We start from the raw sequence: 13,414 nt of genomic DNA, 5'->3' as shown, positions 1-13,414 counted from the left end.
CACGCGAAGGATCGCTGAGTGGCAGAAACTAAAGGCCTATGATGCAGCCAGTTGTAAAGGGGTGGAATCTAGCCCTGCGTTGATTGGCGAAAACCCAGCTCAACCTAAAAGAGGGGCTGGAGTTAGAAGTGGGGGGGACTAGGCCCGGCTCTGGGCCTGTTGGCAGAAGCTGGAAGCATTTAGAAGCAGCAGCGAGGCCGAAGTTGGGCTGAATGGGGCGTGGGTGTAATTAGTGTACCAGAGAAACTGTCGGGGCGTGGGAGGAGGGTAAACCTTAGGGGCAGGAGTGAAAGGCTGATTGCCCAGGGATCAGCCTGGGCAAATTCCCACCCTGAATTGGCCCATTCTTTATGGCAATTGGAAAGGTGAGGTACAGGAAAAGGACTGGGTGAAGTGGGAGGCCAGGTTGCCAAGGCAACAGAAGAGTGGGTAGAGCGTAAAGGCAAGTGGCAAACGCTGGCCGTCAACAGGCTGGAGGCGGGATTTCTGGGCGTTTTAGAAGAGTCTGGAGCTCTGGGCCTCTTAGTAACTGTGTGCTTTAGAAACAGGGCACTTCGGCAATCAGCAGGGGTTAAGGGGGAAAAAAAAGGCCAAGGGACTCAAAGGCATTCAGGCTCTTTAATGTTGGGGGAGGGCAGCTGAAGTCAGTGATGAGGCTTCTCTGGGAGACTGTGCAGGCCTTGTAGCTCTCTAAGCCCCTGAAAAAGAGGACAGAAGAGTTTAAACAGATACTGGGTCTAGGCCCCACCCTAGCTTACTCTGACCTCCCCTCCCTCAGAGTAGGTCTGGCTCCAGATTGGCAGGAAAGATGGTCCTTCCCTTCTCTGGCTCTCTTCCTTGATTTGTCACCCTAAACACATTTAGTGGTGAGTCTGGGCATGGGCTAAGCTGCTCTCACCTCTAGCAACATATGAATATGGGCCTTGATATTCATGGAGTCCTTGGTAAGGCTGTCGCTGAGCCTGTAGAAGAGAAACAAAAAAGGGCAAGGTGGGCCCTATATATGATTATGACAATGACCATTTCTCATCACTTCACGAACTACATCCTGGATGACTTACACAGGTCATGTGGTACCTGACCTATCACCAGATAGGTCCTACCACCTGACCTGTTCCTCTGCAGAGATGCCTGGCCATCATCTGGACCTCATTAATTAACATTTATTGGATGCCTACTGTATCCAGGTAATTATAGGCACTGGGGAGACAGCAGTGAACACAACAAAAATCCCAGCCTTGTGAAGCTCAGATTCTTGTTAAGAGAGACAAATGATGGAATAAAATATACAGTATGTCAGATGGCTGTAAGTACAATGAAAAAATTAATGAGAGAAGATGAGTGCAGAAATAGGGGATGCAGTTTTAGAGTGTTCAAGGACGGCTTCATTGAGAAGCATTTGAGCAAAGACTTAAAGGAAGTGAAGAAGTGAATCGTGTGGACATATGGACGATGAGTATTCCAGACAGAAGGGACAGCAAATGCAAAGGTGCTTTGTTGTGTCTGAGGCACAACAAAGAGGCCAGCGTGGCTGAGGAGAATAAGTGAAGTGGGACCGCAGTAAGAGGTAAGATCTGAGAGGTAAAGGGGGTGGGATTCAGTAGAGCCTACAAGGCCATGGTGAGGTTTTGAGCAGAGGAGGGACATGAACTGACTTGGGTTTAAAGTGGCCCATCTGGTTATTGTGGCACAGTGGTTAAGTGCTACGCCTGCTAACCAGGACAGCAGTTTGAATCCACCAGCCATTCCTTGGAAACCCTATGGGGCAGTTCTAGTCTGTCCTCTAGGGTTGCTATGAGTAGCAATCAGCTCGACGGGAATGGATTATCTAGTTATTGAGTGAAGAATTTAACTGAGGATAAGGAGAGCTAGTGTGGAAGTAGGAAGTCCAGTGCAGAGGCTATTGTAATAGTTCTGGTGAGAGATGATGGAGGCTCAGGCCACACTTGAGGTAATGAGAAATTATTGGATTAGGGATTTTGATGGTAGAGCCAATGGGATTTGCCAAAGGGTTAGATGTCAGGTGTGACAGAGAGGAGTCAAGGATAATGCCAAGGCCTAAGCAACTGGTAAGATGGAGTTGCCATCTACTGAAAAGGTGAAGAAGTGGGTGCACAGGTTTGGTGGAAGGCAGATCAGTAATTTGTTTGGACATACTAAATTTGAGATGCCTATTAAAGACCTTAAACTGATGATTAATGAAAACATTATCCTGAAAAACTGTTCTACTTCCAAAAGAACAAATTCAACAGCCTGACTTCTAACATCACTCGCCGTGGCAGCCAGTTCAAAGGAGCTTCCTAGGCAACTTGTTCTGACAACTCCTAGATACCTCTGTTCTTCCACTTCCTCATTGGTTTTCCAAACCCTCCTGCAAGCATTTCCATCCTTATCACATTATCACAACCTTGGCAATACGGTTAGTTCACATTCCTCTCTGTCCTTTCACAACCCTCCAGTACTTCATCAACTCAACTATTCACCACCTACATGCCAGTAGCAGGGTCAGCAGAGAGCTATTAAAAAAAAAAACAGACAGAGCTGCAGATGGGTATGCCACTTTGGTACCGTTTCTAAAAGGTGTGGTTCAAGAAGCATTAAAAGCAGAATCATCTGGGAGCTTGTGAAAATGCACTCCCACTTCCAGAGGTCCCGAAGTTTGAGAGCCATGCATCCTAAATTCACCAGCCTGTGTGGGGCCCTCACTGCTCCATGTAGTTCATTCCTTTCTCTGGCTAAGTTGCTTGACACACTATTTCAGACCCTTTATTTAAATCACTAAGTGTGTCAGGCATAATTGTTGAAGTAAAGAAAACTACATGTGGATATACAGGAGTAAACCAAACAGAGAAAGCTTCTCTCCTAAGACTTTACAGTCCCCTGGAAGAGACAGAAATTAAGCAACTAAACTAATATCATTATGTGCTATGATGAAAGAGTGCTGGGTCCTTTGAGAGAGAAAAATAACAGGTGGGAAAAAAGGGTAGAAACAGTCCTGGTCAAATCATTTGGGCCCTGGATCAAGCAGTGCCTGAAATCACTCTGGCCCTAGACAGCTGAGTCACATAAACGAGTACATTTTGGCAGTTTGGACCAGATCTCACCCCCCAAGATTCTCATGGATACAAAAATTCAAAGATGGTCTTTCTGAAAAATGAAGAATGAGTAAGAACTGAAGAATGAGTAAGAGGTAAGAAGGGGGAGGGTCTTTTCCACAAAAAGGCCAAAAGTCAGGAAAGAGCTATTTGAGGTGCAGTCAGCTGGTTGGAGTGTTAGAAATTAAGGGAACAGTGGAAGGAAAAAGGTCCAAGAGGGAGGGAGCCACTAGGTAACCCAAGGTCTTGATATCATGATAAGGAATGTAGATTTTATTGTGCTGTCAAGGTAGGAGTCAGTGTTAGGGGTAAATGAAACTAAACACTGTAAGAAGAGAGCAACAACATAGGATGTTAAATTGGAAAAAATAGTATGAACTCATCTATATGCCAATGTCTCCCAAATTTATATTTCTAGCCCAGACCTTTCTCGTGAACTCCAGACTTGGGAGTTTTAACTCATTTTCAAAAAATTCACTTTAATGTTTTAACACGTACTTCATACTTAACATGTCCCAAACCGAACACCTCATCTTCTCCTCCAAATCTGCTCCTCCTCTATCTTCTCTATCTCAGATAATGGCAACTCTATCCTTCCAGTTGCTCAGGCCAAAAACCTTGACTCCTTCCTTTCTCTTCCACCCCACATCCAATTTACTATTTAAAATCACAACTGCTCCATCCCAGGCAATACTTCCTATAGCCAGTCCACGCTCATTCACCACTGCATTGTCAACATCTAGCATACTACATAATTTGTTTATTGTCTATCTCCCCTGATTAGAATGTAAGCTGCATGAGGACAGAGATTTTGGTCTGTTTTATTCCCTGCTGTATCCCCAGGAACTAGAATAGTGTGTGGCACATAGTAGGCACCCAATATATGTTGCATTAAGTGAATGATTAATCCATCAGAAGAACCTGAAGTCCTCAAAAGATGGCTGAGTCTGTGTTTAGAGTCAGAAAATAAATGGAGCGTGATGTTGTCAGCAAGCAAGAATACTTTGAAGAATATCTGGATGGTGCTTAAAGAACAGAGGAATGACCTTGATCAGCTCCCAAGGAACAATTTGACCATCAAAAAAGAGAACAAAACTAGTTAATTGGTACAAGCCAAATCTATGAAAGGCTATGAGTTCATAACGACACTTAAAAGGAGAAAGAAATTAATATAAAATTCACCAAATGCTAGCTGTAAGACAAAAGGGATATGTTTAATTTATTACTATTGATTTAATATGTAAGTCAGTGTTAATGGCCATATGGTTTCTTCTATTAATTACATGTCTGTTTATGAGGTGTGGATACGCACTTGCTTCTTTCTGTGTAATCAGGAAAGAATACACACAGAGCTCTGATCCCTTCCACCCCCATACAAAGAAATATACTAAAAACAGGAAGGACTGATAGGCAATTTTGGTTATATAAAATAATCAGAAGAAAGTTCAAAGTACGTCCCAAGATGACAAATTAACGAAGTATTTTCAAGAGGAGGGCCAGCTACACAGACTCAAATACTCATCTCTTAGAAAGATTAAGCGTCTAGGTAGTCCTACTAATTCTAATATATTAATAAGAGACTCAGTCACATTTTAAATCATCTAACAGATGAGGTCAGGACATAAAAAAGACTAGGAAAGGGGTCAGGTATTGACAACTTAAATACTTCAATTTTGGGAAAGACGTCAAGTCTCAAAAAATTAAAATCTATTTGAAAGGCTCAGGAATCCTCTAACAAGGAAAGCTTTGTTATTAAAAAAAACTGGACTGTCAATTCAGAATTGTGTTGGCCCATGAAAGTAGGCCCCTTGACCAAATTATTCACCAATTGTTCTGGTCATCTAGATTTAGAAATCTCAGTGGGTCTCAGATTCTTTTGGGTCTAAGACTGAAACCTGGAAAGGTTTGAAAAGAGAAAAATTATTGAAACCTTAATGGCAGCACCTCTGAAAGAAATGAATGTAGGAATAAAGATAAATATAACCAAAAAGGAATTTTAGATCCTTTGTGAAATGTTAACCTAAGTGTACTGGTCAAAAAAAAAAAAAAAAAAGTGTACTGGTCAGTGTCCCCTTAATTACCTCATCCCAGGCTGCCAGCCTCTCTTGGCAGTTTCTCTGCAGGTGCACAGTTCCCCTTGCCAGGAACGCTCTTCCCCAGATAGCCCCAGGGCTTGTTCATTCAACAAAGTGACCTGAAGGTCACTTCCTCTGGGAGGTCTTCCCTAGTTACATTTCAAACCTCTCATCCACACTTCCAGTCCCCCTTTCCTGCCTTTCTCATTAGCACTTACCACCAGCTGACATACTTAAATTTTACCTAATTATCTTGTTTATTGTCTGTTTCTCCACTATAATATAGGCTCCATGAGGAAAGGGATTTTTGTTTTGTTCAGAGGTATCTCTAAGATCTAGAACACTCAAGTATTTTTTTAATAAGTGAATTAGTATCATGACCATTGAACACTGTTTGCTTTTTAAGGTTTTTAAAACAGTTAAATTAATTGGATACTAGACAAGCTTTTCATTAACTATTCAGCAGTATTTAATTAAACCACTAAAAGTTAATTGGGGACACTGTACCTTTTTCAATCTGTTTTATTATTTTTGTGTGTAAGTATGCTACTATGCAGTAGCAGATTGAATAAGATTGGTAAGTAACACAGTAGAAATGGTGCTAAATATTTGTTTCCATGCACAGTGGACCCTCAGACATTAAAAAAATTAATCAATTCACTCAAGAGCAAACTCTGAAGCTATACTGCCTAGGTTCAAATCCTACCTCCATCTTTAACCCTTCTTGGCCTCAGTTTCCTCATCTATAAGATGGGACAACAGTACCCCTTTCATAGAGTTGTTGTGAGGATTACATGAGTGAAAATATGTTTGGTGCTTAGAACAGTGCCTGGCACATGGAAAGCGCTGTGTTTGCTATTTTTATTTTTATTGCTATTACTGGACCATTTTCAACATCATTACAAAATATATAGAAATCTCTCCCATTTTAAAAACAAACACTCCTTTCCCCATTTCTCCCTCCTGCTACCTATCTTTTTGTCCTTTAATTCACATTTAAACTTCTGGGGGAAAAAAAAAGGTTGTGTTTCAAAATCTGGTTTTTATATCCATCAAAACATTTCTCACCTCTGGAAACTGAATTAGATTAATAGAAACTTCAGAGACATATCAGCCAAATGCAATATATGGACAGACCTTGCTTGGATCCTGATTTGAACAAGGCAACTGTAAAAAGAATTTTTAAAACTTTTTTAATTTGAATATTTTCATTCCTACAGAAAAGATGAAAGAATAGTACAGTGAACACCTGTAAACCTTTCACCCAGATTTGTGGATTGTTAACATTTTGCCACATCTGCCTTTTCTCTTTCTCTACACATACATGTGCTTTTTGCTGGACCATTTGAAAGTTGTAGGCATTATGACACTTTACCATTGTAAAAATGGTGTGGCAGGGGAGGCATTCTCTAACGTCACAAGGCAGAAGGAGAATAATTACCAGCATCAACCACCAAAGCTGATTCCTATGAAGTGGAGGTCAGACATACCTCTTGCCAGCCTTTTTACCAATTCTCACACCAACCATCCCTCCTACGGCACTACTTCTCTGCTGGGTTTGATAATTCATCGCAATGGTCACAGAACTCATAGACAATACTCACGACTATGGGGTTTATTAGGGAAGTAACAGGATACAACTCAGGATCACGATCAACTCAGAAGTAACAGGAACAACTCAAAATATGGTTCTTAATCAGGACAGCTTCTCCTCGCCCTCTGCTGCTGGGCCCTCCTCGGGGCCTTCTCGGGCAAGTGTTACAACTCTTAGCTCCGTGGGTCTGCAAGCCCAGCTCCGCCAGGTGCCCAGAGGCACCCTACTCCACGAGCAAGCCTCCTGGCTGAAGGCGCTCAACTTTCTCACTCTGTGAGCTAGGAAGTCCATTGCTCTGTCTCCTGCTGGTCTCTTGGTTCTGCTGCCTCTGCTGTCACTGTTTCTCTACTGCTGCTTCTCACCATCATCTCTCGCTGTCTTCTGTGTTATAGCCCTGTCTCCTGGGTCTAGGAGGTTCCCAGCATAGGGACCCTGGGTCCAAAGGGCACGCTCAACTCCTATCTCTTCTTCTTGGTAGTACTGCATTCCCCCCGTCCACCTCTGGGATGGCTCATATTAAACCCAGTGGGATAGTAAAAGTGACCAATCCCCTTGTTAGGGTTCAATATACCTTATTTGCATGGTCCCTCCCCACAAGAGTGCCATGAACCTTATTTGCATTATTAGCAAGCTGTCCAATATCATTGGTGGGCCTCATTTGCACAGTCCCACCTAGTCATTTGGTGGAGTAATAAAGACTATGGCTAGAAAAAAAAAAAACAAGGTCGTATTAAATCACTGCTCTGCAACCATACGTGCATTTACCACTTTATTCCTGAGTACACTTCCTAAGTATAAGGCCATTTGTTCCTACATAAGCAAAATGCCATTAGCACACCCAAGAAATCTAAGTTTAATTCAATAATATCATCTAACATACAGACCGTACTCAAATTTCCTCAAAATGTCTCTTATAGCCCTTTTTTCCCCCTTCCTTAGCCTCTGGACCCAACCAGGTTCATACTTTGCATTGTAAAATAAGACAATTAGTAAAATTTGACCACAGTCTGGGTATTAGATGTTATTAAGGCATTTTGTTGGTTGTGATAATAGTTGTCTTAGTCATCTAGTACTGCTATAACAAATACCACAAGTGGACGGCTTTAACAAAGAGAAGTTTATTCTCTCACAGTTCAGTAGGCTAGAAGTCTGAATTCAGGGTGCCAGCTACAGGGGAAGGCTTTCTCTGTCAGCTCTGGAAGAAGGTCCTTGTCATCAGTCTTCTCTTGGCCTGGGAGTATCTCAGTGCAAGAACCTCAGGTCCAAAGGACACAGTCTGCTCCCAGCACTGCTTTCTTGGTGGTATGAGGTCCCCCCTCTCTGCTAGCTTCCCTTTTATCACTTGAGTGATAAAAGGTGGTGCAGGCCACACCCCAGGGAAACTCCCTTTACATTGGATCAGGGAGGTGACCTGGTAAGGGTGTTACAATCCCACCCTAATCTTCTTTAGCATAAAATTACAATCACAAAATGGAGGACAACCACAGAACACTGGGAATCATGGTCTAATCAAGTTGATACACACATTTTTGAGGGACATAATTCAACCAATGACAAACCCACTGCTGTCAAGTCGATTCTGACTCATAGCGAACCTACAGGAGAGAATAGAACTGACTGCCCCATAGGGTTTCCAAGGAGCAGCTGGTAGATTTGAACTGCTGACCTTTTGGTTAGCAGTCGAGTTCTTAACAACCGAGTCACCAGGGCTCCAGTAATAGTATTAAAAAAAAAACAAAAACAAACCACACCCATTGCCACTGAGTGGATTCCGACTCATAGCGACCCTACAGGAGAGAGTAGAACTGCCCCATAGGGTTTACAAGGAGTGGCTGGTGGATTTGAACTGCAGACCTTTTGGTTAGCAGGCGTAGCTCTTAACCACTGCCCCACTAGGGCTCCCTGATAATAGTATAGTGGTTGTTAAAAAAAAATCCATATCCATTTTAGATGCATGCTGAAATACAGGTAAAATAATAAGATGTCTGGGATTTGCTTCAAAATATTCCATCAAAGAGAAAAATTCTTTCTGGATGAAACAAGAATGTCAGAATGGTGATTATTGTTGAATGTGAGCCCTTGCCACGTGCCAGGCATTGTACCAAGCACTTTATTTGCATTAACTCAATCCTCACGACAGCCCTGTAACGTGGACTCTATTATTATCCCCACTTTGCAGATGAGAAAACAGACACACAGATGCTAAGTCACTTACCCAAGACCACACACCTGGTCCCCTTCTTTTCTGGCTTCTCAAGAGGATTAAATACCGTTGATCCCTTTTTTTTTTGCTCTGCAGCAACTTTGAGTCTTTTTTCTGACTTCCGCATTTGAGAGAACCCCAGGTCTTGTTCCTTGGCTATTGTCTCTCGCTACACTCTCTTCAGAGGCAATTTCATCTATTCCTTAGGGTTTCAACCCCATCTGTGTTCCCAAATATCTATCTCAGTCCAAGCTTTGCATCTCACCACCAACCCCATTTATCCAATTGTCCCATGATATCTCCACTTTGATGCCACGCAAAACAAACTCAACTGGAGCCCACACTTTCTCCTCATATCACCTCACCATCCCCACTAACACAGACTACCACTTCATTCTGCTTCCGCATACCATTTTTAATTCACTCAACAAACACTGAGTGCCTATGCACTATTCTAGGCACTTGGGTAGACAAAATTTCTCTCTTTGTAAAACTTATATATTCATAGGAAGAGACAATGCACATTCAAAGAAGTAAATTACACAGTAAATATTAGGAGGTGATAAGTGCTGGGGGGAAAAAAGACTAAGGGAAGGGAATCAGGAGTGCTAGGGGTTACAGTTTTAAAGTTAGGTTAAAGAAAGCCTCGTTGAGGAAGTGGCCTATAAACAAGACATTTGAGTGAGGAGAAAGCCACATGGCTATCTGGGGAAGAGCACTGCAGGCAGAGAGAACAGCCAGTACAATTGCCCTGAGGTGGGATCATTCTTGGGGTGTTTAAAGAAGAGTGTGAAGGTCAGTGTAACAACAGCACAGTGAATGTGCAGGGGAATTAGCAGGAGGTAAAGTCAGAGATAACTTGTTTTACTGTTACTGATTTACAGGCTAACGAGACCTCACAGATCTGGTCATAATTGTACTTATGTATTTCTTTTTTATAACAGTATACTTAATATCTGTCTCATCCCTTAGAATGTAAGCCTTCAAGGAACCATTCTTTCTTGTTCACTGCTGCATCCCCATCACCAAACACAGACCCTGGCATATAGGAGATGCCCAATAAGTGTCTGATGAATGATAAAAAGACTGCTTATTATGTGCTGTGCCTGGGGCTCAGCTTTCCGTTCTCACATTCCTCAGCCCCAGCCCTGAGAAGGAGGGGAGATGGGTCCCTAAGTACCATCCCAGGCAGATATGGGGAGAAGGAAGAAGGGTACTGGTGATTTAGACACGATCCTCATAGAAGGGACTTACTCTGTGAGGAGACAGCTCTTACGATCAATAAACTTGAGAGCTTCTGCCAATGTCAGCTCCAGGAAAAAACCGTATCCAAGGGCCACATAGATTCGTGAAGTATCTGGGCTGAAGAAAGAAGTTAGAGGAAGCAGGGGGAAGTCCTTGCCACCATGTAGTATACCGTATAACTTATTCAAGATGTTTTTTGATTCCCCTCCCCCAAAGAAGTTAGAGGAAGCAGGGGGAAGTCCTTACCACCATGTAGTATACCGTATAACTTATTCAAGATGTTTTTTGATTCCCCTCCCCCATCTTCCCCAAATAGAGGCTCTAGGAGAGCAGGGATTTTGTTCTATGTTATTCACTGTCACATCCCTAGCACCTAGCTGTGTCTGGTTAGAGCAGATGCCTTCAAAATATTTGTTGAATGAAGGAAGGGGGATGCTGAATCCTGTGGGCTCAGAGGGGCAGGTAGACACTCACACCACTGTGTCAACGAAGAAGTTACAGCCCAAATCCACCTGCATATATAACTCCGAGTGGTTAGTTTCCTGTGGGGCCAGGGAGAAAGAGGAAGGGGTCAGTACTCACATTTTAAGTCAAGAGACAGGTTTTGGTCTGGGGTTTCTCCTCTTGTCTTCCTCCCTTGCCCACAAAAAAGGTATCCAACCTTGGCATCTTTACCTGGAGTCGCTCAATGACATTTCTTAGTTGAAGATATGTGGCCAGCTGCTCATATACTTTGTCGCGATGGTCCAGCACCTTTCTGATGGAGTGAGAGTCCAGTGGTGACCAACAGGTGACCCTGTCCCTCTTGGGATACCTCATATCTTGCCTCTGTGAGACCCTTATAGCCCCATGCCCTGAACAAGCCTTTTAGTGCAGAAGATAAGATTTTGGACTCTGCAGTCAGACGACTTGGGTCTGAATCCAGGCTCTCTCCTTTACTAGCTATGTCAACTTGGCAAGTAAGGAGCCTCTCTGGGACTCAGTTTCCCCATCTATAAAGGATAATGACAGTATTACCTCATGCAGTCGTTAGAATTAAATGTTATATAAACTGCTTAGAATAATATCTGCCGAATAGTAAGCTCTATATATGTGTTAGGTATTATTTATACTATTATTAATATTATTATAAATGACTGTCAATGCCTCTGACCAATCAGAATCTCTCATTCTCACCCTAGAAAAATCCTCCATCCCTTTTAGGATGCTCAAAGTCCTAGTTGTAAACACCGAACTTCCCACTTATATTAACAGTGACAGTAATTCTTCATATTCATTGAGCCTTTAGTATGTTTCAGACATCCACGCTAAATTCTTTAGAAGTATTTGAACACATTGAAAACACAAAACCACCAGATTTGAGGGCTCTGTCAACTTCTCCATTTCACAGATGAGAAAAATGAAGCAGAGAAAAGGCGACGAAGTACATGTTCACACAGATGACAAGTGGCCGAGCCGGGATTTGAACCTAAGAACTCCGGCCTCAGAAACCTAGCTTTTAACCATTAAGGGATGTCGAAGTCAAGCACGCGCAGACACGCCCTGCGCGCTGAACGCCCCGTCCCAGTCAAATTGCACCCCGGATGTCGCCCCTCCTTCCCGCTTGAAAGGGGCGCTGGGCCGGGCCAGAACGCCCCACCTGCCAATCAGAAAGCTCTGTGCTGACACTAAACGTTCCGCCCACCACGTGGAAGGTTACAACCCCCCGCCCCCCCACGCCCGCTCACTGCAGGTCCCGCTGAAGCACGTCACTGATGAAGGCCTCATAGCGCAGCACTTTCTCACTCGTGGCCTCTAGCGCCCGCCGTTTAGGGGGCGTCGCCATGATGAGCTCCTGAGGAGTGGGGAGAGGGAAGGCCGTTTTGACCACTCCAGTTTGGCCTCTTGCGCAGTAAATCTTCACCTTCCCAACGTTGGGAATGGGCTCGTCTGATTCATACCGGGAGTTGCGCCTTCCGCGCCTCCCAACTCTGGGATCCCTGCCACAGAGAGACACTCAAACGCGCCCCTTACCTCAGAGCCGCCGGGAACCAGAACGGAGAGTTGGTATAAACTGCGGCTTCCGGGTGGCGCGGTTAAATGACGTAGTGGCAAGCAGGCGGCCAATCAAATAGCCAGGTGGGGAGGCGCGGTCCTGGCGGAAAAAGATCGGTCAAAGGCGTGAAGAGAAGGGTTGGGCTTTACGGACTCTGAGGAGACCTGGAAGACCGTAGAGCGTGGAAGCAGGGACTGTATGGCAATAAACCGATGGGGCTGCGAAAGCTGCGTGAAGCCTATGCACGCGTGGCTGGTGGGGATGGAGCCTAATGGGATTTGGTGGGTCCTGGATGCAGGATGTAGGACTAATAGGGTCGCTTTAAGTCAGAATTGACTCCACGGCAAAAGGTTTTTTAAAGGGTTTAAGGGGATACAGGAAGCATAGGCAGAGTTAGAGAAGTGGAGTGAAGCATTTGGTGTTTAAAAGGGCCACAGAAGCAGATGGGCAAGAATTAATTTTGGTTCTGGCTGCCTGTGACCCCGTATACTCCCCAGCATGTTTTTTTCCTAATTCAAAATGGGCAACTGAGAGCTCGACATAACTAACGCCATGATGAACCTGTAAGTTTTTCTCCTTCCTCTGCCTGTCCTCTCCTTCACATACCTCTGCTAATGGCTTTGTTTTGACCAAATGTTAATAACTTTGTTTTAAACTGAGGCAAATAACATTTTGTAATGTCCGACAACCTGTGGCATACAACCCCCACAGGAAAATTGGAGCCCAGGTATATATCTGTATCTTTAGCCTAATGAAGAGATGTCTGGCAGGTATCTTTTGTCACTATCCTGTAATGAATGACCCCTCTTGAGCATACCTCCAGCTAAGTAACCACAAAAACATTTCTAACCCTTCTAAAATTCTATGTTGTTGTTGTTAGGTGCCATCGAGTAGGTTCTGACTTATAGCGACCCTATGCACAACAGAACAAAACACTGCCCAGTCCTGAGCCATCCTCAACAATCGTTGTTATGCTTGAGCTCATTGTTGCAGCCACTGTGTCAGTCCACCTCGTTGAGGGCCTTCCTCTTTTCCGCTGACCCTGTACTCTGCCAAGCATGATGTCCTTCTCCAGGGACTGATCCCTCCTGACAACATGCCCAAAATATGTAAGATGCAGTCTCGCCATCCTTGCTTGTAAGGAACATTCTGGTTGTACTTCTTCCA

The 13,414-nt window shown here is 43.8% G+C and overlaps 1 protein-coding gene across 2 annotated transcripts; it reads right to left on the bottom strand.

Annotated features, from left to right (window-relative positions):
• Positions 1–604: 604 nt before the first annotated feature.
• Positions 605–12,280, bottom strand: UXT (ubiquitously expressed prefoldin like chaperone). Of its 2 annotated transcripts, none has more exons than XM_049871322.1 (7): positions 12,226–12,280; positions 11,940–12,046; positions 10,888–10,969; positions 10,687–10,754; positions 10,222–10,329; positions 899–962; positions 605–698 (listed from the first exon to the last, which is right to left on the bottom strand). In XM_049871322.1, the coding sequence occupies exons 2-7, from the start codon at positions 12,035–12,037 to the stop codon at positions 645–647; spliced, it is 474 nt and encodes a 157-aa protein (XP_049727279.1). In that variant the 5' UTR covers positions 12,038–12,046; positions 12,226–12,280; the 3' UTR covers positions 605–644. The 2 variants fall into 2 exon arrangements, with proteins under 2 accessions (XP_049727279.1, XP_049727280.1); XM_049871323.1 differs by lacking the exon at positions 12,226–12,280 and adding an exon at positions 12,153–12,199.
• Between the last annotated feature and the right edge of the window lie 1,134 nt (positions 12,281–13,414).

This window comes from Elephas maximus, chromosome X (assembly GCF_024166365.1).
Source record: "Elephas maximus indicus isolate mEleMax1 chromosome X, mEleMax1 primary haplotype, whole genome shotgun sequence".
Classification (NCBI taxonomy): domain Eukaryota; kingdom Metazoa; phylum Chordata; class Mammalia; order Proboscidea; family Elephantidae; genus Elephas; species Elephas maximus.
The sequence above is the reverse complement of the archived record's forward strand: the minus strand, read 5'-3'. Positions and strand labels throughout refer to the sequence as shown.

Coding starts and splice junctions, on each gene's coding strand:
- UXT (XM_049871322.1), bottom strand. CDS start 12,037: ATGGCGACGCCCCCTAAACGGCGGGCGCTAGAGGCCACGAGTGAGAAA. Junction 10,330..10,686: donor TTCTTCGTTGACACAGTGGT/GTGAGTGTCTAC, acceptor TTCTTTCTTCAG/CCCAGATACTTCACGAATCT. Junction 963..10,221: donor AAGAGCTGTCTCCTCACAGA/GTAAGTCCCTTC, acceptor TCTCTTCTACAG/GCTCAGCGACAGCCTTACCA.